Here is a 26,056-nt window from a genome sequence, read left to right as displayed (position 1 = left end):
GTGGTGCCCAAAACGCATAGGCTTCAATGGAGAAGGGGGTGCCCCGGTTCCAGTCTGCCAGCAGGTAAGTACCCGCGTCTTCGGAGGGCAGACCAGGGGGGTTTTGTAGGGCACCGAAGGGAACACAAGCTCACACAAAAAGTGCACCCTCAGCGGCACTGGGGCGGCCGGGTGCAGTGTGCAAACACGCGTCGGGTTTTCAATAGGTTTCAATGAGAGACCAAGGGGTCTCTTCAGCGATGCAGGCAGGCAAGGGGGGGTTCCTCGGGGTAGCCACCACCTGGGCAAGGGAGAGGGCCTCCTGGGGGTCACCCCTGCACTGGAGTTCCGATCCTTCAGGTGCTGGGGGCTGCGGGTGCAGGGTCTTTTCCAGCCGTCGGGATTTTAGAGTCAGGCAGTCGCGGTCAGGGGGAGCCTCGGGATTCCCTCTGCAGGCGTCGCATTGGGGGCTCAGGGGGGAACAACTTTGGTTACTCACAGTCTCGGAGTCGCCGGAGGGTCCTCCCTGAGGTGTTGGTTCTCCACCAGTCGAGTTGGGGTCGCCGGGTGCAGTGTTGCAAGTCTCACGCTTCTTGCGGGGATTGCAGGGGTCTTTAAATCTGCTCCTCTGGAAACAAAGTTGCAGTCTTTGTTGAACAGGGCCGCTGTTCTCGGGAGTTTCTTGGTCTTTTGGAAGCAGGGCAGTCCTCTGAGTATTCAGAGGTCGCTGGTCCCAGGGAAAGCGTCGCTGGAGCAGTTTTCTTCTGAAGGAGGGAGACAGGCCGGTAGGGCTGGGGCCAAAGCAGTTGGTGTCTTCTTCTTCTCTGCAGGGGTTTTTCAGCTCAGCAGTCCTCTTCTTCGTAAGTTGCAGGAATCTAAATTCTTAGGTTCAGGGAAGCCCTTAAATATTAAATTTAAGGGCGTGTTTAGGTCTGGGGGGTTAGTAGCCAATGGCTACTAGCCCTGAGGGTGGGTACACCCTCTTTGTGCCTCCTCCCAAGGGGTGGGGGTCACATTCCTATCCCTATTGGGGGGATCCTCCATCTGCAAGATGGAGGATTCCTAAAAGTCAGAGTCACTTCAGCTCAGGTTGCCTTAGGGGCTGTCCTGACTGGCCAGTGACTCCTCCTTGTTTTTCTCATTATCTACTCCGACCTTGCCGCCAAAAGTGGGGCCGTGGCCAGAGGGGGCGGGCAACTCCACTAGCTGGAATGCCCTGTGGCGCTGGAACAAAGGGGGTGAACCTTTGAGGCTCACCGCCAGGTGTTACAGCTCCTGCAAGGGGGAGGTGATAGCATCTCCACCCAGTGCAGGCTTTGTTACTAGCCACAGAGTGACAAAGGCACTCTCCCCATGTGGCCAGCAACATGTCTCGAGTGTGGCAGGCTGCTAAAACCAGTCAGCCTACACAGGTAGTTGGTTAAGGTTTCAGGGGGCACCTCTAAGGTGCCCTCTGGGGTGTATTTCACAATAAAATGTACACTGGCATCAGTGTGCATTTATCGTGCTGAGAAGTTTGATACCAAACTTCCCAGTTTTCAGTGTAGCCATTATGGTGCTGTGAAGTTCGTGTTTGACAGACTCCCAGACCATATACTCTTATGGCTACCCTGCACTTACAATGTCTAAGGTTTTGCTTAGACACTGTAGGGGCACAGTGCTCATGTACTGGTGCCCTCACCTATGGTATAGTGCACCCTGCCTTAGGGCTGTAAGGCCTGCTAGAGGGGTGACTTATCTATACTGCATAGGCAGTGCGAGGTTGGCATGGCACCCTGAGGGGAGTGCCATGTCGACTTACTCGTTTTGTCCTCACCAGCACACACAAGCTGGCAAGCAGTGTGTCTGTGCTGAGTGAGGGATCCCTAGGGGGGCATAAGATATGCTGCAGCCCTTAGAGACCTTCCCTGGCATCAGGGCCCTTGGTACCAGGGGTACCAGTTACAAGGGACTTATCTGGATGCCAGGGTGTGCCAATTGTGTAAAACAAAAGTACAGGTTAGGGAAAGAACACTGGTGCTGGGGCCTGGTTAGCAGGCCTCAGCACACTTTCAAATCAAAACATAGCATCAGCAAAGGCAAAAAGTCAGGGGGTAACCATGCCAAGGAGGCATTTCCTTACAATATTGCATTGTGTAAAACGACAGCAAATAACAGTACGGCATTAAGAAGCTGCAAATATTGCAAAACAAAAGAAATGTTAAAATATAATTGTGTTTCACTTTCATTTTGTGTAACGAGTTAACTTGTTTTATTTAAACACATTTATCATTTGTCTTGGTATGTGCTGCAACTGGTTTTTAAGACATAAAGGCCCATATTTATACTTTTTGACGCTAAACTGCGCTAACGCAGTTTAGCGTCAAAAAATGTAGCGCCGTCTAACGCCATTCTGAAGCGCCATGCGGGTGCCGTATTTATGGAATGGCGTTAGCCGGCGCTAGCAGACCGGCGCTGCCTGGTGTGCGTGGAAAAAAACCACGTAGACCAGGCAGCGCCGGCGTAGGGGGAAAATGGCGTTAGGGCGTCTTAAAACGTGGGCAAGTCAGGTTGAGGCAACAAAAGCGCCTCAACCCGATTTGCGCCATTATTTTCGACGCCCAGACGCCATTTAAATGACTCCTGTCTTAGTAAAGACAGGAGTCATGCCCCCTTGCCAATGGCCATGCCCAGGGGACTTCTGTCCCCTGGGCATGGTCATTGGGCATAGTGGCATGTAGGGGGGCACAAATAAGGCCCCCCTATGCCACCCAATTTTATTTTAAAAAAATAAAAAATTATACTTACCTGAACTTATCTGAATGTCCCTGGGGTGGGTCCCTCCATCCTTGGGTGTCCTCCTGGGGTGGGCAGGGGTGGCAGGGGGGGTACCTGGGGGCAGGGGAGGGCACCTGTGGGCTCATTTTGAGCCCACAGGCCCCTTAACGCCTACCCTGACCCAGGCGTTAAATAGTGGCGCAAATGCGGGGTTTTTTGACCCGCCACCTCCCGGGCGTGATTTTTGCCCGGGAGTATAAATACGACGCATTTGCGTCGCCGTCATTTTTTTAGACGGGAACGCCTTCCTTGCATCTCATTAACGCAAGGAAGGCGTTCACGCAAAAAAATGACGCTATTTGCCCATACTTTGGCGCTAGACGCGTCTAATGCCAAAGTATAAATATGGCGTTCGTTTTGCGCCAAAATTTGCGTTGAAAAAAACGACGCTAATTCGGCCCAAACGGAGTATAAATACGGGCCAAAGTATCTGTAGGAAGTTGGCTCTGTATGCACTATTTCAAAGTAAGGAATAGTATGCACAGAGTCCAAGGGTTCCCCTTAGAGGTAAGATAGTGGCAAAAAGAGATAATACTAATGCTCTATTTTGTGGTAGTGTGGTCGAGCAGTAGGCTTATCAAAGGAGTAGTGTTAAGCATTTGTTGTACACACACAGGCACTAAATGAGGAACACACACTCAAAGACAATTCCAGGCCAATAGGTTTTTGTATAGAAAAATATATTTTCTTAGTTTATTTTAAGAACCACAGGTTCAAATTTTACATGTAATACTTCAAATGAAAGGTATTGCAAGTAAGTACTTTAGGAACTTTGAATAATCACAATAGCATATATACTTTTCAAATAAATCACATATAGCTATTTTAAAACTAGACAGTGCAATTTTCAACAGTTCCTGGGGGAGGTAAGTATTGGTTAGTTTTTGTAGGTAAGTAAACCACCTACGGGGTTCAAGTTTGGGTCCACGGTAGCCCACCGTTGGGGTTTCAGAGCAACCCCAAAGTTACCACACCAGCAGCTCAGGGCCGGTCAGGAGCAGAGGTCAAAGAGGTGCCCAAAACGCATAGGCTTCAATGGAGAAGAGGGTGCCCCGGTTCCAGTCTGCCAGCAGGTAAGTACCCGCGTCTTCGGAGGGCAGACCATGGGGGTTTTGTAGGGCACCGTGGGGGACACAAGTTAGCACAGGAAGTACACCCTCAGCAGCACGGGGGCGGCCGGGTGCAGTGTGCAAACACACGTTGGGTTTCCAATGGAAATCAATGGGAGACCAAGGGGTCTCTTCAGCGATGCAGGCAGGCAAGGGGGGGGCTTCTCGGGGTAGCCACCACCTGGGCAAGGGAGAGGGCCTCCTGGGGGTCACTCCTGCACTGGAGTTCCGATCTTTCAGGTCCTGGGGGCTGCGGGTGCAGAGTCTTTTCCAGGTGTCGGGATCTGGGAGTCAGGCAGTCGTGGTCAGGGGGAGCCTCGGGATTCCCTCTGCAGGCATCGCTGTGGGGGCACAGGGGGGGCAACTCTGGCTACTCACAGTCTCGAAGTCGCCGGGGAGTCCTCCCTGAAGTGTTGTTTCTCCACAAGTCGAGCCGGGGGCGTCGGGTGCAGAGTAGCAAGTCTCACGCTTCCGGCGGGAAACGCAGTTGTCTTGAAGTTGCTTCTTTGGAAACAAAGTTGCAGTCTTGGGTGAACAGAGCCGCTGTCCTCGGGAGTTTCTTGGTCCTTCTAGAGCAGGGCAGTCCTCTGAGGATTCAGAGGTCGCTGGTCGTGGGGAAAGCGTCGCTGGAGCAGTGTCTTTTCGAAGTGGGGAGACAGGCCGGTAGAGCTGGGGCCAAAGCAGTTGGTGTCTCCGTCTTCTCTGCAGGGTTTTTCAGCTTAGCAGTCCTCTTCTTCTTAGGTTGCAGGAATTTGAGTTCCTAGGTTCAGGGGAGCCCCTAAATACAGAATTTAGGGGTGTGTTTAGGTCAGGGAGGGCAGTAGCCAATGCCTACTAGCCCTGAGGGTGGCTACACCCTCTTTGTGCCTCCTCCCAAGGGGAGGGGGTCACATTCCTATCCCTATTGGGGGGATCCTCCATCTGCAAGATGGAGGATTCCTAAAAGTCAGAGTCACTTCAGCTCAGGTTGCCTTAGGGGCTGTCCTGACTGGTCAGTGACTCCTCCTTGTTTTTCTCATTATCTCCTCCGGCCTTGCCGCCAAAAGTGGGGCCGTGGCCGGAGGGGGCGGGCAACTCCACTAGCTGGAATGCCCTGTGGTGCGGTAACAAAGGGGGTGAGCCTTTGAGGCTCACCGCCAGGTTTAACAGCTCCTGCAAGGGGGAGGTGATAAGCATCTCCACCCAGTGCAGGCTTTGTTACTAGCCACAGAGTGACAAAGGCACTCTCCCCATGTGGCCAGCAACATGTCTCGAGTGAGGCAGGCTGCTAAAACCAGTCAGCCTACACGGGTAGTTGGTTAAGGTTTCAGGGGGCACCTCTAAGGTGCCCTCTGGGGTGTATGTTACAATAACATGTACACTGGCATCAGTGTGTATTTATTGTGCTGAGAAGTTTGATACCAAACTTCCCAGTTTTCAGTGTAGCCATTATGGTGCTGTGGAGTTTGTGTGTGAAAGACTCCCATACCATATACTCTTATGGCTACCCTGCACTTACAATGTCTAAGGTTTTGCTTAGACACTGTAGGGGCACAGTGCTCATGCACTGGTGCCCTCACCTATGGTATAGTGCACCCTGCCTTAGGGCTGTAAGGCCTGCTAGAGGGGTGACTTATCTATACTGCATAGGCAGTGTGAGGTTGGCATGGCACCCTGAGGGGAGTGCCATGTCGACTTACTCGTTTTGTCCTCACCAGCACACACAAGCTGGCAAGCAGTGTGTCTGTGCTGAGTGAGGGGTCCCTAGGGTGGCATAAGATATGCTGCAGCCCTTAGAGACCTTCTCTGGCATCAGGGCCCTTGGTACCAGGGGTACCAGTTACAAGGGACTTACCTGGATGCCAGGGTGTGCCAATTGTGTAAACAAAAGTACAGGTTAGGGAAAGAACACTGGTGCTGGGGCCTGGTTAGCAGGCCTCAGCACACTTTCAAATCAAAACATAGCATCGGCAAAGGCAAAATGTCAGGGGGTAACCATGCCAAGGAGGCATTTCCTTACACAACCCCCCCCACCCCCAACGAAAGAGGATGAGACTAACCTTTACCAAGAGAGTCTTCATTTTCTAAGTGGAAGAACCTGGAAAGGCCATCTGCATTGGCATGGGCAGTCCCAGGTCTGTGTTCCACTATAAAGTCCATTCCCTGTAGGGAGATGGACCACCTCAACAGTTTTGGATTTTCACCTTTCATTTGCATCAGCCATTTGAGAGGTCTGTGGTCAGTTTGAACTATAAAGTGAGTACCAAAGAGGTATGGTCTCAGCTTCTTCAGGGACCAAACCACAGCAAAGGCCTCCCTCTCAATGGCACTCCAACGCTGCTCCCTGGGGAGTAACCTCCTGCTAATGAAAGCAACAGGCTGGTCAAGGCCATCATCATTTGTTTGGGACAAAACTGCCCCTATCCCATGTTCAGAGGCATCTGTCTGCACAATGAACTGCTTGGAGTAATCTGGAGCTTTTAGAACTGGTGCTGTGCACATTGCTTGTTTCAGGGTGTCAAAGGCCTGTTGACATTCTACAGTCCAGTTTACTTTCTTGGGCATTTTCTTGGAGGTGAGTTCTGTGAGGGCTGTCACTATGGATCCATATCTCTTCACAAACCTCCTGTAGTACCCAGTCAAGCCAAGGAATGCCCTGACTTGAGTCTGGGTTTTGGAGCTGCCCAGTCCAGAATAGTCTGGATATGGTAATCAAATGTTATTTTACGTTAAAAGAAACATAGCAATTCAGCAGTTAAAGTTATCTCAAGTAGCTACAACTTATGTACTAAGGTAACTATAATTCTCCCCATGCACTGATAATTATGCCACAATATTACATTACTCATAACTTCTTCTACCTCATCGAGAATATTGCTGCAACATTTGCAGTAAAATCATTGATGAGAAAACTGTGCATGGCGTGGGTGCAAGTTATAGTTACCATAGGGTACAAGTTATAGTTACTTGAGATAACTATAACTGCTGAATTCATAAGTAAAATGTTAACCTAACTATAACATTCCTGTAACCTTTGTTTTATATATATATGCATGTTCTTCTTTTTCCTTAAGATCATATGTAAATTCAAATTATATCCCATTGAAGTACTGTGTAAATAGCAAATGCCATTCAGCCATTCATTTAAATATCTATGTAAATATTTTCCTGGGTGTGATTGCGCATGACACATGGAAATGTATTAAATATATTTACAACCAAAAACACAGCAACTGGGGGAATTAAGGAGTAAGTCGATCAGTGCCTTTCTCAATAATGTAATACGGATTATGTAATAGAAGGAGGAGTGATACGGTCATTACATTGATTCTGATGGGTAAAAACCCTTTGGATCTGGACCAAATCAATAGCCAACTAAGGATGTTGTGCTGTAGGTTTAAAGGTACTACTAGCAGGAAAGAGAACATGTAAGTTAGATTTCTCGCTTTAAGCAGTCATGAAATAATAAACACTCTATAAAAGAAACCTGACCCACGTCCAAAATAAGTGCAACATTGGTACATTGTCAACCAATGAACATTGGCTGGCAATGATGCAGAGTAGTGAGTGGTGAAAATGGCTAGTACGTGGAGTACTTATGTTAACCACTAGACCTACTCTTCCTTACTGGGCCTGTCTCCTGATTCAGCACCATGTGGACCAATAATCTAGAACTAGGATAAACAAGGGAAGCATCACTTAAACTTTACGATGACAAACTTAATTGGCCATAGAAACTGCAAGATATGTGGTATTATATTCTAACTGAGAATCTGTTGTTGAAGATTTCTTAACAAGCGTGGCCTGTGGGGATGAGTTTCTCGATTGCTTATGCTCCACTAAGACAATTCTTAGTAGTATGACAAGAACACATATTAAATTGTGCCACTGCTAGCACACACACCGAAAGTAGGAATGGTATATTCAGAAAGCAAGGTAGATGTGATACAATTTAAAATGTAAACATGTCTTTATGCAATTAATAAACAAGTGTTAGTAAGTGGTTAGAAAAGTCAGATTAGTTGTTTTGTGCAACAAATCTGGATGATCCAGATGCACAAATGTGGATGCACCTGTACCAACACGGTCAGTGTCAATCAAGGATGAAGTGTGTGAGCGGTGTCTGCCAATCTCTGTTGATGACACCTTGTAGTACAAGGTGTAATAGCGTTAAATCACTGGCTTTGAGCTGTTGAGTGGAAGCAGTTTTCATATCTCACTGGGTAAAGATTTAAAATCCGCTGTGATTTTGAGATTACAATGAAGTTTATGTATTTGATGATTCTGTACAAAACAGTAGGTGGTTGTGCATTTACAACTGTGAGTCAGGGTTCAGAAAGTGCCCCTACAAAAGATCTGGGATGCACAGAAACACAGCATTCACACAATCTACAGCAAAACATCACTGTTTTCGGACCTTTTCTTGCCATGTTCCCTTTGCTTCACTATATTTTTAACTATCTATCTCGATATCGCCTTAGACTGGACCAATACCGTACATCTATAAATGTTCACTAACAAATATGATGCAATCGTATTACATTTGTGTTTAATGTACTCATTGTTTAAAACGTAGATGACTGAAGTAGATTGTGTAGTGTACCCTGTTTTACAGGAACCCTCCAACAAACTCGGTCAACATCATCTCAAAGTTCGTATAGCCAGGGAGAGGATGTGGCCTACCGGCCAGAGCTGCAGTATGTGGAGCGGGGGAACCAGGCGCAAGTCTCGGCGTCGCCACGATTTCCTGTGATTCTCGGCAAATCACGTAAAAATGTGTCCTTGTGTAACCCAGCTGGAGCTCACGTAAAGCGCCCCTTCGGGTCAAGTTCACGCTTCATAACACGGTTAAAAAACACAAGGAGCCAGCTTTCGATCCATTTTTACTTTACATGATCTGTGTGAGTGTAGACGCTAATGTGTAAAAAAAAAGGTTTTACTGCTGGGCGCCCGGTGTTTTATTCCCTCCCAACCGCACAGGATGCGTGTGTCACGTTGCTAATAAAATATTGCGCCCCTGACCTCTGACACACCTGGTGACGTGTTGCATGGTGGAGATCTCCCCGTCACATTACCACATGGGGAAGGTCAAGCTGCACGGTAGTGTTGAGAAATGGCCTCTGTGCTCCGCTCAGAAGGGTCCGAGGGGCATCTGGAACTCATCGCCATTAACAAGGAAACAGAAGCCCGTTCACTAAGGTGGTAAAGTGATCGCCAAAGTCTAAATTATAGCCACAGACTTGTGAAGTGTAAAAGCTCCCGTCGAGCTCATGTGCTTCCAATCCTGCCCATGTGACTTGCTCAAAAACAGCTCGTTTTACCACTTCAGCATCCATCTCTTCCCACTAATTTCCTTTCCTGTACTTATAATACATATAGGGAGGGGTCCCCGGGGGTGGGACAGGAGAGCCATTAGTCCTGGACTTCAAACTCAAAGGGAACACTCGAAATTGGTAACTTGTTAAGATTTTTCGGTTGCTGATGCTACAGGGGATTTAAAACTGAAAGCAGGATGGATCTTTCTAGACCAGTGGTTCCCAACATGTGGTCCAGGGACCCCTTGGGGTCCGTGAAGGCTCCTCAGGGGTCCGCGACTGCTTAGAAAATTAAATAAGAATAACAGATTAGGTCCCCAGCTTTCAGTACTGGCTCAGTGTGGGGTCTCTGGATTCCAGTAATGATTCAGCGGGGGTCGCCCGGGATCCAGTACTGATAATGCGGGGGTCCACAGAAGTCAAAAGGCTGGGAACCACTGTTCTATACCTTTGAGCTGGTGAGTGTGTGTGACATATTTTGTTGACGCATAAAGACTTCTATACTGTCTTCTCATAGGAGCACGGCACTTACTTGAGGTATGATGAATAGGCCAGTGGAGCTAATAAAAAAAAATTAACAAACTTCGTTCTTAAGAGATGTACTTGTTCATTTCCACTCAAATGTCGTACCTCACAAACATCTTCCAGAAATTATGTATTAACTGATTTCCTCATGTCAGAAACACTCATAAATGAGTCACTTCAGTGAGGCCCATGATACATTACTATATGGCTATTTTATCATACTTTTTCTTAATCTTCAACATAAGGTTATATGTCGCTTACTGAAGATCCAGAACCCTGCTGCTGAACTTGCTGACAATGAACGATGCTGGAAATACATCTGCAGTGAGTGCAATAAAAACTACCTTGGCTTTCCAGGAGAGTCTGATATAAAACTGAACATAGGATCCTCCTATCCAAACTGTTTGCTACGTCTCTTTAGAACCTGGCCATGTCATAGACGAACATTCGCTAAATAGAACATATATGGAATGGAAGAGTAAGGTTAAGGGTGAATTAAAATGTAAAGTACCAGAAATTATGGTCTAATTAAAATATTTAATTAGCAGTATATTTACCTTCCATCAAATGTAATTATGTGAGGGTCTGTGAACGAGTAGCAGAAAGCAGTAGGCACATCCTTCACTGTAATCTGTAAAAAAAATGTTATTCAAATAAGAAAAGATAAGCGCTGATGAACAATGAGCATTTTGCCAAATGAAGAAAAGTAACAGATAAACATAAGTTATCATTCGGTCTGTAGTGCCTCACAGTTGATCTGTGTAACACTTTGTGAGATCCTGGCAAAGACAGTGAGGCTTCTTCCCAAGATAGTGGTAAATATTGTTTTCCAAAAGAACCCTAACAGAGATTCTTTAATAAGTTGAACAATCCACATGAGAAACCTCTCGGAAGAATCAGAGAGGCAAGTGACAAACAGCACTAATCGCAAGTAGAGAAGCCTTGGCCGTGGCTTTCCTGTGGTACCCAGGCCATTCCCAAACTCTGCCAGAACAGACATGGAAACTTCTGTTGGTTCCCACAGTAGCTGTATCTGTTATTTTTCTGTAGGCGAGGGAGCCAACTCCTTGGAAATCCCAGGATGGTCAAGAAACACCAAAACCACCATGCCAGTATCGAAGGAGGAAATGGAAAGTATATCTTTTTTTATAGGGTGAGGGTCTTCTGTTGTATCAAGGGCAAGATCCACTAATCAGGAAAGGGAAGTTGTAGAAGCAAGGTGGTACCACTGGCAGCAGGACCAATTACCAGGGGGAAGCTAGAGAATGGGTGTGGCTTCAACCATGTTAGGTTATAAAAAAGAGAAAAGGAGAGCATTCATCGAGAAGAAACCGGAGATTGGGTCCTGCCAGAAGCTTGTTTTCTTCAGTTTGCAGGCAAATCTTTGAAAGAGGGAGAATGGGCCTAGTTACCGAGGGTTAAATGAGAGTTAGGGAAGAGACACTGGAGAATGGGTTCAAATGTAAGGTCTACATTATGTTCTCAGGACTCCGAGTTAAAGTGAGAATTTATGAGTGAGATATAAAAGTCATAGGGCCTCAATATGAGGACTGCCAAACTCATGGGGAGGACGCCACCGACATAACGGCGATGTTCCCCCTGAGCTTATTACAATGTTCCTGCTGGGCTGGTCCATGGGAACAGTGTTAGAATATTAGCCTTGGCTCCCTTAAGGAAGCTGAGGCCAATATCCTAACGCTCCAGCACCCTCGGAATGCACACTGCCTGCAAAGCAGACAGTGTGCATCCATATGGTGCTGGGGAGGGAGACCCCTGCACTGCCCACAACAGAGACAGTGGTAGTGGAGGGGTCCACCTGTGGCCCCCTGCACTTCCTTTCCACCGGCCTTTTCATGGTTGGCTCCCCACCATGGAAAGCCTGTGGAAAGAGGGGTTGTAATCAGCTAGGTTGTGCTGAGTTCAGCGCCGCAATGGCTGATTGCAAGCCCGACCACCGTCATGCTGTTGGGAACGGTGGTCCTTTGGCAGTCCGACTGCCAAAGTCGTAATTTGGTGGTCGAACCACCTCCTAATCAGACTGCCAGAGCCACGGTGGTCTGACCACCACTGCAAGTTTGTTGGTCTCATGACTGCCAAACTTGTAAAGAGGCAAATAGACTGAAATTGAGAATAATTATATTAAATAACTATTGAATGTTTTATGACATGACTTTTGGGAAGGACATTAATGTGTTGAATATTAAATGAAATATCTCAAACTTTGTATGAAAATACAGTGTGTAAGAAGGAAACACTTGTTTCACATTCATATCAGCCTCTAAAAACCTTGATTGATGTAGCGGTACAGTCAGCATTCATGAAATTCTGACCTAATCATACATTACAACCATCCAGTCTTTCATTACTGACCATTTATTCATGCAACAGTATGAATCAGCAGGGAATCTGTAATGTGTGACAGATTAATACATTTTCTTAATTACCAATCGATTCCAATACATTACAGTGTATATAACACATTTGAAGAATTAAAACATGCACTAATTTTAGTGTTTAAGAGAGAGTGGGTTACTCTAAGCAATATTTAATGAAAACAAATATTGTTAAAACATCTTTTCCTCAAAGTTTGATGCTCAGTTCAAACCTACCACAATAAATGCGAATATGATCGAGTGCTTAATATTTTCATGTCATTGTAAATGTTCTGTTCGCAATGCCCTGGTCTAGAAGTAAATCAGGAGGCCATTTTGAATTAGAGGGGGAAGGGAATAAGGTTACTGCATCTCCAGCACGCACAGTTTCTTTGTTTGCAGTGGAAGTGGCAAGCCCCCAACCTCTTTACAAGCAACACTGCATCATGTCCAGTGGGACATATGTAGCAGCTCATGGTGAATAATGGGCCCATATGGGATTTGTCATGCTACTGGGATGGCTACTGATTCAGTGGATCATTTATGCAGGCAGTAAAAGTTTTCAGCTGGTGCTAGGCAGTGATTCACATTTCCAAAACCTTCTGCAAGTTGTATGAATACCAATGCAGTATGACCTGGTGTCAGGGAGCAGGCATCTCAATCCATCCAACCAGTTTTTTTCTGATACATGTGTCCTTTAACATGAGCACACAAAAGTGCTTTACCTCTTTGTAGTCAAAATGCTTCAGTTTTCTTCTTTGAGGTGGCAGGTCCTACATTTGAAATTTCAATCTGCACTCTCCTGCAAATGTAGTTAGAACCCATGCTACCTTTGGTTTTCTAGTATTTGTCATGTGGAGCTTCTGTTTTTCAATTCAGTTGTACTTAAAGCTTTAGCTGAAACCTTGCTAACCTGCCCCAATAACAATGAATTTAAAGGTAACTGTTCAAAATAAGTGGACATTTTGAAACCTTAGTGAACTTTTATATTGTTATTTGTATAGATCTAACCTTTACTACAGCCCTTGATATCTGCATTGAACATCTTCATAGTTAGTTTCACCTTCATACAACAATCCCATTCTACTAACACTGGGTGCAAGAAATATTTACGGACTGCTGCTGTACCCTGATTTGCCATTTTTGCTGGAATCAATAGAATATGCAGTTTTGTTTTGATCAGGTGTGCATTGCACATCATTGCATTTAGACAACCTTTGTCTGCTGTCACAGAAAATGTATCTTATTTGGCTTCAATAACTCATTATGAATAGATAACTAATATAAAAGTATGTTGCCTGTTTGACTGCCATATAACCTTTGCAAATCTAAAATGTTCAACTTGCTCTCAGCATATTTTTTTCAAAAATGTCAAGAACACAAGAACAACTAGCCTAATGGAACAGCACACTTTGATTTGAAGACAGCAATGTTAAGACGATAGCTCAAGAAGCCATCTCTACACCCAACAGAGTTGGGCAATTTGTGTTCACTTGATAATCTGACAAACTACTGCATCCCAAGTACAAGCATTTTCAGACATATGTAATGCATGCATAGAAACAAATCATATTTTAGATCCATTTGACTTTCAAATAGGGAAAATCAACACACTATGGTGATGGGGGTGTTGAGGCACTGATTCTTCCAGAAATGTCTGTAGTCTTAAAAAAACTCAGTCTTCCTTTCCTTCTACGAAGCACATTGCACTGCAGCATCAAGAATACTACTCTAAACGGAATTGTCATTTTTTACCAATAGAGAGCAGAATATAACACCCTTTAACCTTGTTTTTTAACATATACATGCTCCCATTATACTTGCAGGAAGCATATGTTTTAAACATATTTATGATATGCAGATATTGAATTGACAGATTAAATCAGCAATCCAGTCAATTGATGATACAATGGTGGATTTCAATTAGCACCATGAAGCTTAACCTGGGTTCCTAAATACTTGATCAAGCAGCTTGGGATCCCTTTGTGTACCTAACAGAGTAATATAAAATAACGTAAGGCTATTACTACAGAAAAGTGTTTTTTATTAAGTTTACATTTGAATGATGGGTTACTGCCATTGATATGACTAATAACTTTCTGCTTGGTTCATTATAATGTAAGACATTTATGCCTTGAGTATGAATAAAATTGAATGGAGGTACCTTAAGAAAATATACATACTGTACTCTTTTGTGATTTTACAAACTGTCAATGAATATGAAAGTGTTTTATTTTTATAGTGTCCTGGTGAAAATGGCTTTATCTCTGTAGGCCACAAAAGTATGTCAGTGTTTTTGTAGTACTCACTTGAGCCATCTAGAGGTTTTGAAGAATATTATTCGTAAGGTCTGGGTGGGCGGCGTGTTCCGTGTGATACGAGTATGGCCAATTTAGTAAATCATCTTGTAGTAAGAGGCATAGGGAAGTGATTTGCACAACATATAACCACAAATGAGAATGTGTATTCATACTTCTGCACTTTTATATAAATGAGCAGGTATTCTACTACAAAAATAAATTTTCTTAGTACATGCAGTATGGCTAAACTTTGAATACTTAACAGTCTTAACAGACTTAAGCGTGATGACCAAAAACATAATAGGATAAGGTATATATTCACATCTTTTAAATATGTGTGTCCAGTATTCAAAGATGTCCATATTGTAAGCTGAATAAATGATGCACAGAGTTCCACTCTTGCAACGTTACTATGTGTGTGTGAAAGTGTTTGCCCATCTCCTTCCATTCATTTTTTGTATTCAGTTTATCTCTATATATCATCGGTGTTGATTTATATTGAACACATACCCCACATAAGTGGATGTGGCACCCTTTAATGCTGTATTTATCTATATTACCAAGTGTGAGAAAACAGGGCTGATTGCAGAGGCCCCATAACTTTTTGCCCCCATTTTCCTCTTTTTGCTGGTGTTTTCCTGACTTTGATGGTGCCCTGGGTACTGCTAACCAGTCCCAGGGCCTGTGCTCTGTGTAAAATGGATATGCAAATTAGGCTAATTATAATTGGCTATGTTAACCTACCTATAAGTCCCTAGTATATGGTAGGGCATGTAGGTTTAGGGACCACAGCATAGGTGGTGCACACCTAGGTGCATTGCTGAGGTGCCCAGTGTCATTTTAAAAGCAAGCCTGCCTTGCTGGCTGCTTTTAAATTAAAGTTATATGCAAATTCGACTTTGGAATTAAAGGTACTTCCAAAGTCTTAAACTACCTTATTTTTACATATAAGTCACCCCTAAGGTGTGCCCTATGTGCCCCTAGGGCTGGGTGCCATGTAACTATAAGCAGGGACTTTATAAAAATAGATTTATAAGCCCTGGTGAGGTAAAAACAGCCAAATTCGTTTTTCCCTCATGGAAGTAAATTGCCTTCATAGGCTAGAATGGGCAGACTTTATTTTAAATTTTAAAGTCTCCTTAAATGTTACATACCAAGAATTTGGTATCAAATTGATTGTTGTAATTAATCCCACAACCTCCAGTTGTTGGATTTAATATAACTAGTTCAGGTAAAAAGTTTAGACTTTACCTAAAAAGTTGCCAATTTCAGCTCTGCATTGTTTTTGCTGCTGTGCTCTGATTGGCCAGCCTGCAGCAGCTTCTGCCAGGCTACCTTGATGAGGTGTGAAGTGGCCTGACTTCACACAAAGGAATGTGCTTGGGGGAGAGAATCTCCCCTCAGCAGATGGTGAGGCAGGAAGGGGGAGGGCTGCCAAACTGGTCTTCAAAGGCAGAGAAGGACATTTGGAGCACCCAGCAACACCCCCACATCCTGCAACCCCAGACAATTAGGTGCCCCCTTGATTAGATTAGGAGAGGGCAGGAGAGGGGTGTGTTTATGATTTTTAGCCACACCAGTGGGTGGGCTCAGCCAGATGTAACCTCCAAAAATCAGATTCATCCATGTTGGATTTTTAGAGACTGTTGCCTTCTGGGATGGATTTTTGCCACACTTCCCAGGAAGTGGTCATCACAGGGGGACAACCCTGTCCCTGATTGGAGAACCAGGGCCCCCCTGCTTTTCACCCAGGAGCAAGGATAAAACTGGCAGACCTGCACCCACACCTCAGATCCCCTCCAGAATTCAACAAGAAAGGAACTAAAGAAGAAGAAGGACTGCCCTGCTGGACCCCTGGCCTGCACCTGGACCCTGCACTCAGAAGGACTGCACCAGCTGCACACTTGGGCTTCACCACAAGAAGGACTTTGCCTGGCTTCAACTGGTTCAAGGAGGGACTCCCTGTTTGCTACAGGTGAAAAATTGCTAACCAGAGTCCCCTGCAGCAACTCCTGAAGAAAGCAACCAGCTGACCACTGTCCAGTGGCCAAAAAGGAGTTTGCACCAGGTGCATTCTGGGAGTTGAAGTCCGCACCCCCCAAGGACCATCACAGAACTTCTGGACCCTTGGGGTGAGCTGTGGACCCCAAAAGAACCTTAAAAGAACATCTGGGTGAAGCCCCAGAAGTTTGGAAAAGATTTGAGAATTTTTGGAAAAAAGCTCCAGAGAGGGACCGACCCGCCGCGGAAATTCTAGCCGGCTTGCCTCAATCGCGACCCGGCCTGACTTCGTGGTTCGTCCCGGTAAAGAAAAACATCCAAAAAAGAGACTAAGTCCGAAGGTAAAAAGTTGACCGGGACCTCCCAGCCATCGTATCCGAGAAGGGCTCCATGGACGTCGGATCAAGATCCAGGTTTACCCCGGTCGAAGGATTTTCATCTCAAAAAAACGACTAAGTCCGAAGGTAAAAGTCTCCACCGAGGAAACCCACATCGCGTATCCGGACAAGGGCTCCAGGAGGTCGGATTCGACTGGCAGGTTCGTCCCGCTGAAGAAAAATCTTCAAAATAAAGACTAAGTCAGAAGGTAACTTTTTAACCGAGGCCTCCCGTGACCTGTAGCCGAGCAGGGCTCCATCGCGGTCGGCCTGAAAGTTTGACTTTGCCCCGGTCGAGGTGCAACCAGATGACCCGATTGGCGCTTTTTGTTTCTAAGCGCTAGAAAAGTAATAATTATTTAAAAATTCATATCTCCGGTTCCCTTTATCCGATTTTATTCGTTTTGGTGTCATTTTAAAGATAAAAATATAAACTATTTTTATAAATTGGTTTTGGATTTTTAAACTGTTTCCTGTGTGTTATTTAATTACTGTTTTGTGATATTTGAATGCTTTACACTTTGTCTCCTAAGTTAAGCCTTGACGCTCGTTGCCAAGCTACCAAGGGTTGAGCTGGGATTAATTTACTGAGACCTAACTGTACCTAGGTGGAGGTTAGTGGCTTGTTGCTAGGTGTAGGTACCTACCTGCCCTTACCAATAACCCATTTTCCAACATAATTGGAAGCAGCGACGGGATCCTGTACTTGTGTTCAATATCACGTTACAGTTTTAGGTAAAACAAATTGAAAATCCTTTAAATTGTCCTAGTGCAAAAATTGTTTTTAATTTTTAATTTGGATTAATTTCAATTATTGAATTTTTGTAATTTTTCTAAATTCTTGTTTCCAATTTTTGCAAAAAGTTTTTGTTGACACAAAACTAGGGAACCATGGAGCTTGATCTGGCTAGCCTACCCACACTGACAGTAGTCCAGCTTAGGGGGTTGTGTATTGAAAGAGGGTTGCCTGCAACCACTGATCTCAGGAAGCAAATCCTGATAACATCCCTGACAGCATGGGCTGAGGCCCAAGAGGTAGAGTCAGAAGAAGCTCCAGAGGAGGGAGAAAGAAGGGAGGATGCAAGCTCTAACCACTCAGGGGAGGGAAGGCATCTGAGCCCAAGTGAGGATGAGGAAGAACGGTCTTCAGTAAATACAGTCACTAGGGGCAGATCCAAAGCTAGTGGTGGGAAGGGGGTCCTTTCAGGAGGAGAGAACCCATCCATCAGAGAAAGAGAGCTGGAGGCCCAGCTAGCATATATAGCTTTGGAAGCAGAGAAGCTGGCCCTATAAAAGAAAAAGTGGGCATACAAAGAGAAAAGAGATGGAAGCAGCGATAAAGAAGCTGAGGTGTCCATGGGTGGGGGAGTTTGCCCCAGATTACCCAAGGGGGTGGTTCCTGCTTATGTAGAGGGGGATGACATAGATAAGTGGCTGGGGGCCTTTGAGAGGGCACTCCAAATGAGAAGGGTTAGGCCTCAATACTGGGGTTCCCTTTTGTGGGAGTTGGTCCCCAACTCAGGGAGGGATAGGCTTCTGACCTTAAGGGGGGAGGAGGCAGATTCATACCCTAGTATGAAAAGGTGCTTAGCCAAGACGTTTGGTCTGACCCCAGAGCAATATAGAATGAAGTTCAGGGACACCCAGAAGGTCAGTACCCAGTCTTGGGTTGACTTTGTGGACATTTCACTAAAGGCACTAGAGGGCTGGATTATTGGTAACAAAGTAGATACTTATGAGGGGTTATACAATCTGATCATGAGAGAGCACATCTTGACCAATTGTACCCAAGAAAGGTTACGCCAGCATCTAGTGGACTCTAAGCAGACCAACCCTAGAGAGCTAGGGGAGGCAGCTGATGAGTGGTTGAGAACCAGGGTGGTTGTCAAGTCCCAGGGGGGAGACTCCAAGAAGGGGGGGACAGGTCCCCAAAAACCTAAGGAGGGAGGTGGTAAGCCCACCACAGAGACTCCCTCTGTACCCCAGAACCCTAAGAAGGAGGAGAGTAAATCCCACTCCCACGCAGACCAGCAGAGACAGTTAGACCCAGGGTTAAAAAAGCTCTTGGACAGTAGGGCTTGCTTTGACTGTCAGCTGACAGGTCACTTCAGAGGAGATGCAGCCTGTCCAAAGAAGGTGGTTAGCACTGGGCTGTCCAGTGTAGCCATAGAGGAGGATTCCTCAGATGATGAAGTCCTCCTAGCATTGTGCTGGGAGACAGGACCAGATGGTAAGCTGGTGATCCCTGAGGGTGGGAGTAGGCACTTCCACCACATTCAAGTGAATGGGATCCCTACCACTGGCCTGAGAGACACCTGTGCCAGTCACACTATAGTGAGTGACCGGTTAGTGACCCCAGACATGTATGTCCCAGGAAAGACAAAGAAAGTCAGGATAGCCACAGGGGAGGTCACCTCCAAACCTGTAGCCATAGTGCCCCTAGAGAGGGAGGGTATCCTTGACTGGATTAGGGTGGTAGTCAGTGCTGACCTTCCCCTAGATTGTATCCTGGGCAATGACCTCCCAGAGGTGAGTCTGGTCACAGATGGGGTGGTCGCCCAGGGCGCCCCCCCAACCCAAAGTCCTGGGGAGTCAGTCCCTACAGTTAGGAGACAGGGGTCCCCAAGAAAAGGAAAGAAGAAAAGGAAGGGTAGGCCACTCTTAAAGAGAGTTCCAGGGAGCCAAGGGCCTTCTGCCCCAGTAAGGGGGGAGCCCAGAGTTGGCACTGGTGAGGCCTCACCTGACCCCAAGGAAGTCCTGAGTAGTCAGGCAGCTGTCCAGATGCAAGGTGTTGCCCCTGCACTGACAGAAGGGAGAGTGGAAGGAGGGTGTCTGCCACAGGAGGTGGTAGCCCCCCACTCTAGACAGCAAGAGGGGTGCCAGGACCCCAAAGATGCCCCTAAAGCAGCTCAGCCACCTGTCAGTGGAGAGCTTAGGGTGTGGTTCTGGGTACTGACAGCTGTCAGTAGCCTCTGCTGGGTGCTAGCCTTCCTGGCAGCAATGTACTTGGCCTGGGAGGCAGACCCCAGGGCCAATAGCAAAGTAGGCCCCCTGACCCTATTGTTCATGGTGAGGTTGCTCAAGTGTTGGGTGACCTCTTTGGGTAAGCTAGGTGTTGCCCTAGCAAAGTTTGGAGTAGGGGAGGTGGGCACCTCACTACCCAAGTTGGCAGAGAGAAAGGAGGAAGACCCCCCTAGAGGAAAGTTTCAGTTTGAGTTGGGTCCTTTTACTGTTGGGATGGCTTCACTACCCATAGGGAGTGATCCTGACAGAAGGATATAAGGCAGAGTAGGCCCTGCAAAGGGACAGCCAATTTTCTTCACTGTCTTCCTCGCCTAACAAGCCAGGAAGACTCTCCCAGGGTTGGGCTGAGTCTCCTGGGCGTGTGGGCTGGGGGGGGGTTGTGTGAGAAAACAGGGCTGATTGCAGAGGCCCCTTAACTTTTTGCCTCCATTTTCCTCTTTTTGCTGGTGTTTTCCTGACTTTGATGGTGCCCTGGGTACTGCTAACCAGTCCCAGGGCCTGTGCTCTGTGTAAAATGGATATGCAAATTAGGCTAATTATAATTGGCTAAGTTAACCTACCTATAAGTCCCTAGTATATGGTAGGGCATGTAGGTTTAGGGACCACAGCATAGGTGGTGCACACCTAGGTGCATTGCTGAGGTGCCCAGTGTCATTTTAAAAGCAAGCCTGCCTTGCTGGCTGCTTTTAAATTAAAGTTATATGCAAATTCGACTTTGGAATTAAAGGTACTTCCAAAGTCTTAAACTACCTTATTTTTACATATAAGTCACCCCTAAGGTGTGCCCTATGTGCCCCTAGGGCTGGGTGCCATGTAACTATAAGCAGGGACTTTATAAAAATAGATTTATAAGCCCTGGTGAGGTAAAAACAGCCAAATTCGTTTTTCCCTCATGGAAGTAAATGGCCTTCATAGGCTAGAATGGGCAGACTTTATTTTAAATTTTAAAGTCTCCTTAAATGTTACATACCAAGAATTTGGTATCAAATTGATTGTTGTAATAAATCCCACAACTTCCAGTTGTTGGATTTAATATAACTAGTTCAGGTAAAAAGTTTAGACTTTACCTAAAAAGTTGCCAATTTCAGCTCTGCATTGTTTTTGCTGCTGTGCTCTGATTAGCCAGCCTGCAGCAGCTTCTGCCAGGCTACCTTGATGAGGTGTGAAGTGGCCTGACTTCACACAAAGGAATGTGCTTGGGGGAGAGAATCTCCCCTCAGCAGATGGTGAGGCAGGAAGGGGGAGGGCTGCCAAACTGGTCTTCAAAGGCAGAGAAGGACATTTGGAGCACCCAGCAACACCCCCACATCCTGCAACCCCAGACAATTAGGTGCCCCCTTGATTAGATTAGGAGAGGGCAGGAGAGGGGTGTGTTTATGATTTTTAGCCACACCAGTGGGTGGGCTCAGCCAGATGTAACCTCCAAAAATCAGATTCATCCATGTTGGATTTTTAGAGACTGTTGCCTTCTGGGATGGATTTTTGCCACACTTCCCAGGAAGTGGTCATCACAGGGGGACGACCCCGTCCCTGATTGGAGAACCAGGGCCCCCCTGCTTTTCACCCAGGAGCAAGGATAAAACTGGCAGACCTGCACCCACACCTCAGATCCCCTCCAGAATTCAACAAGAAAGGAACTAAAGAAGAAGAAGGACTGCCCTGCTGGACCCCTGGCCTGCACCTGGACCCTGCACTCAGAAGGACTGCACCAGCTGCACACTTGGGCTTCACCACAAGAAGGACTTTGCCTGGCTTCAACTGGTTCAAGGAGGGACTCCCTGTTTGCTACAGGTGAAAAATTGCTAACCAGAGTCCCCTGCACCAACTCCTGAAGAAAGCGACCAGCTGACCACTGTCCAGTGGCCAAAAAGGAGTTTGCGCCAGGTGCATTCTGGGAGTTGAAGTCCGCACCCCCCTAGGACCATCACAGAACTTCTGGACCCTTAGGGTGAGCTGTGGACCCCAAAAGAACCTTAAAAGAACATCTGGGTGAAGCCCCAGAAGTTTGGAAAAGATTTGAGAATTTTTGGAAAAAAGCTCCAGAGAGGGACCGACCTGCCGCGGAAATTCTAGCCGGCTTGCCTCAACCGCGACCCGGCCTGACTTCGTGGTTCGTCCCGGTAAAGAAAAACATCCAAAAAAGAGACTAAGTCCGAAGGTAAAAAGTTGACCGGGACCTCCCAGCCATCGTATCCGAGAAGGGCTCCATGGACGTCGGGTCAAGATCCAGGTTTACCCCGGTCGAAGGATTTTCATCTCGAAAAAACGACTAAGTCCGAAGGTAAAAGTCTCCACCGAGGAAACCCACATCGGGTATCCGGACAAGGGCTCCAGGAGGTCGGATTCGACTGGCAGGTTCGTCCAGCTTGAAGAAAAATCTTCAAAATAAAGACTAAGTCAGAAGGTAACTTTTTAACCGAGGCCACCCGCGATCTGTAGCCGAGCAGGGCTCCATCGCGGTCGGCCTGAAAGTTTGACTTTGCCCCGGTCGAGGTGCAACCAGATGACCCGATTGGCGCTTTTTGTTTCTAAGCGCTAGAAAAGTAATAATTCTTTAAAAATTCATATCTCCGGTTCCCTTTATCCGATTTTATTCGTTTTGGTGTCATTTTAAAGATAAAAATATAAACTATGTTTATAAATTGGTTTTGGATTTTTAAACTGTTTCCTGTGTTTTATTTAATTACTGTTTTGTGATATTTGAATGCTTTACACTTTGTCTCCTAAGTTAAGCCTTGACGCTCGTTGCCAAGCTACCAAGGGTTGAGCTGGGATTAATTTACTGAGACCTAACTGTACCTAGGTGGAGGTTAGTGGCTTGTTGCTAGGTGTAGGTACCTACCTGCCCTTACCAATAACCCATTTTCCAACACCAAGGATTTGATTTATAACCTAGTGTTCACAAATTGCATCTAATAAGATGGCTGAATGTCCTCACACCAGCCAAAGTGACGGAAGAACATCTGGAATGTCTAGAGGACCCCTTCTCTCAGCAGGGGATTCTCAGCATCAATTTCTGAATGCCTTCCAGATGGGCCAGTGGGAGAAAAATACTATGGTGGCAATAGAAACTTTGAAAACACTGGAAAACATATTAACTGCCATAATTTGCATTAGCAAACATGGTTACTCGAAATGTCCCCCTAAAATAGAGGTTCATCACCATTGTTTGCATACTAGTCTCCCTTGCATGTGGGGATGTGTCCTAGCATGTTGAGGTTATAAACCTTATTTACTTTCCATGTTCTTGCACTATGACAAGCGCTCCTAGACGTTGGGGATCAGTAGGCTCAAAAGGACATCAACTAAAAATATTAAGAGGTGGTAGCAGTTACTGCTCTCTTGACATTTGGTACTCCAAGCACTTGCACTGCACTTAAAAACTCTGGTTGAAGAGCACAAGGCCCCTTGCTTAGACCTTAGGCAGAAAACGATTGCAGCTGAGAAATTAATCAAAGCAAAAGGGTCAGGTTGGTGATGGCAGCAATGATAACAGCATAAGTATTGTTTTCACTACCCTAATATTTTCATTAGGCAACAAATCTGCCACCATATCAATGGTGGTGAGGACAGTAGTGACATTAGAGAAATTCATAATTGGCAGTTACGCTCCTAGCATCATGTAACAGTAGTTCAGCTGTTTCATTGAGGATTTACAATACATCTCATTCTTTAATTCTAATTCAAAGTAATTCTCACTGGTAATGGATGTATAATATTGTTAATGTTTATCTCCATACGGTATATTTATGATTTCAATTTAGTAATTAGCTACCTAAACTCACAATATATTACACTATTTTATGAGTTTTTCAGAATTGAATGGAAATGTGAATATATGAAATTATTTTGGATAGGATGATGGTCTTTAGTGTTTTAATACTGCTACAAGGGAAATCTTAATATCCATAATACTATCTCCAGTGAGAACAATATTGTTTGCCTTACTCTCATCATACATGCACAAACATTTATTTTTTTGGCAGTATGCTTATACTGACTTATCATTATTTTTAATTCCTAAATGTTCAATGTGAGTGTTGGATTGAAACCTCGGGGCACATTGAACTGATTGCTAATTTATATTGATGACGATCATAGTCTCTAAGAGAAAGGGTGCCTTACAGTCAATCAAGGAAGATTTATCTTTTTATCTTTTTAATTTGTATTTATTCATTACTTTAAATGTCCTCACAATGACCGTGGATCTCTATAATTAATTCAATGAATGAATTGTACTCTTGGATGTTTAAGTAACAAAACTTACACACAGTTATTAACAATTATTAACTAATGCCAACCTGTATGCCTTTTGGGGCATATCCATTCCAGAGGAAGTTATCACTAACAATTGGTTCCACCCTTATATTGGTCATTCGGTCTCCATCTCGGGTGAAGTCTGTCACAGCAGTGAAATTGAGACTAGCATGGCTGCAGGTGCTGTTATAGCATGACATTTGCCGGAGAGCCACTTGACAAGAAGAAAGAGCCAGATTTAGATCCAACTGGTCTTCGTCTGTTTGGAAGAAAAATTCAGTGTGATCATTATCAGTCAAGAGCAACCTATGACAATGAATACTTTCATACAACCTTATGAAAGTAAATACATAACACTGTTTGTAACCCTCACTCTAAACTATTTTCATGTTGGTGGATAATCTACTGGGATATGGTTAAGGTAGAATTACACCTCAACATCTTTTCTCTTTTTCCAATGTGTACCATCAGTCCAATTTCTTTTGGCATTACCCAAACCACAGTGTCCCCCCTCTTAGTCATCCCCATTAACCCTCTTGTTACCACTGCTAAATAATTGATGTACATTTGGACTTCTAAAAGTTGCTAGCTTAATTTACATGCCTAAAGGTCTGCTGCTACTCATTCTAAGAAACAGGATATGGAATTAGAACTTGCAGATTGAACTTTGTGTACACCAAAATGCAAAGTTGCTATGTAAAATATGTTTAAATTGAGTCCCTAATGTTGTTGAAAAATACAAATGTGTAGAACATTTTGCACGTTTATTCAGAAGAACTTACATTTATTGTACCTTATATATTCTTGGTGACTAAACTGGTTATACAAATTGATGATAAAAATATCTAGTGTGCTCTACTATTTGAATAACCTCTAGACATTAAATTATTATTCTCAAAGCAGTGTTTCATATAATTCAGACGAATGAAAGACTATTGCCCTATTTACAAGTTGGTTGGTTGGACCCTTGTGTTAATCCATATTTGATCAGTGATTACAATTCCGAGTTTAATGATATCTAATGGAGACAATAATTACTGGATGAGTTAAATATCTCATCTTTCGTTACTTTTTGGCGAGTCAAACAAAAAGTACTGATGAAAGCACTCACTTGCTATATTTTAAGCAACACCGGTGTTTCTTTCGTCCAAAGAAAACATTTTCATGATAAAATCTGTTGCTTTGTACTGTACCTTCATTGACTGTTTGAAGCTTTAACAAGACCCCGCAATCATGGCCCACTTGGCTGATTTCCGAGCAAGGAATGGGCACTGTACTCTGAATGTTCAGTCTGTACTCTCTTCCATCTTCGGAGATAGTAAATGATTCAGGAAGCAACTGAAAAAAATAATTGAAGAAAAATGCAACTTCTGAACATTTTTTTCTTAGATTACAGGTTGAAGTGCAATAATCGGAACTGCACTTGCAAAAGCCACTAACTGAATTGTTGATGTGTGTTTTTTTGCCCACTCTAATGAAAATGGATTTTTCTGAACAATACAAAAAGTTTCAAATTGTGACACTGGTAGAAGCCAGACCGCAGAACCCCTTTTTAGGGGCGAGCGCAAAGCGCTCCGTCCCCTGTAGTAATCTCTCCTTGGGCTTCCAACCATGCCCATGTCACATCCGTCACTTTCATTGGTTTGTGGGTTTGCCTTTTAAAATCAGCTTGCTTTCATGTCGGAAAGGCATGCATACGTCATGCCTTTTCCAGTGTTTAGCCCACCTACACAGCACTGGTAAACTACTGAAAAATACGAGGCTCGATGTTTTCAGCATGGTTTATGGACTACTTTATCTGTTTATTTCCCACCCAGCTCGATCGCGCTGGGGTTTACATAGCGCTCAGTTTTTCTGTTTTCTGCTGCATTTTACATAGTGCGATCATGCTGTGTTTTTTTTTCTTTTAGTTTGTGTGGCATGAAAAGTCCGGTTAGGAGTTTACAACGCTAATAGCTCTAACTACAGCAAATGCGAGACCCGTTGCATTGAAAATGCTTG

General features: G+C 45.0%; 1 protein-coding gene across 2 annotated transcripts in view; it reads right to left on the bottom strand.

Moving 5' to 3' along the window:
• Window positions 1-26,056, bottom strand: part of VWDE (von Willebrand factor D and EGF domains) — a 388,413-nt gene that overhangs the window by 235,295 nt on the left and 127,062 nt on the right. For both annotated transcript variants that reach the window (XM_069211824.1, XM_069211825.1), the window contains 3 exons: window positions 25,249-25,393; window positions 24,100-24,314; window positions 10,282-10,355 (listed from right to left, as the gene is read on the bottom strand). In XM_069211824.1, the coding sequence (XP_069067925.1) occupies window positions 10,282-10,355; window positions 24,100-24,314; window positions 25,249-25,393 (434 nt within the window). The remainder of the gene's footprint in view (window positions 1-10,281; window positions 10,356-24,099; window positions 24,315-25,248; window positions 25,394-26,056) is intronic.

The sequence above is a fragment of the Pleurodeles waltl genome, chromosome 10, assembly GCF_031143425.1.
Source record: "Pleurodeles waltl isolate 20211129_DDA chromosome 10, aPleWal1.hap1.20221129, whole genome shotgun sequence".
NCBI lineage: Eukaryota > Metazoa > Chordata > Amphibia > Caudata > Salamandridae > Pleurodeles > Pleurodeles waltl.
The sequence above is the reverse complement of the archived record's forward strand: the minus strand, read 5'-3'. Positions and strand labels throughout refer to the sequence as shown.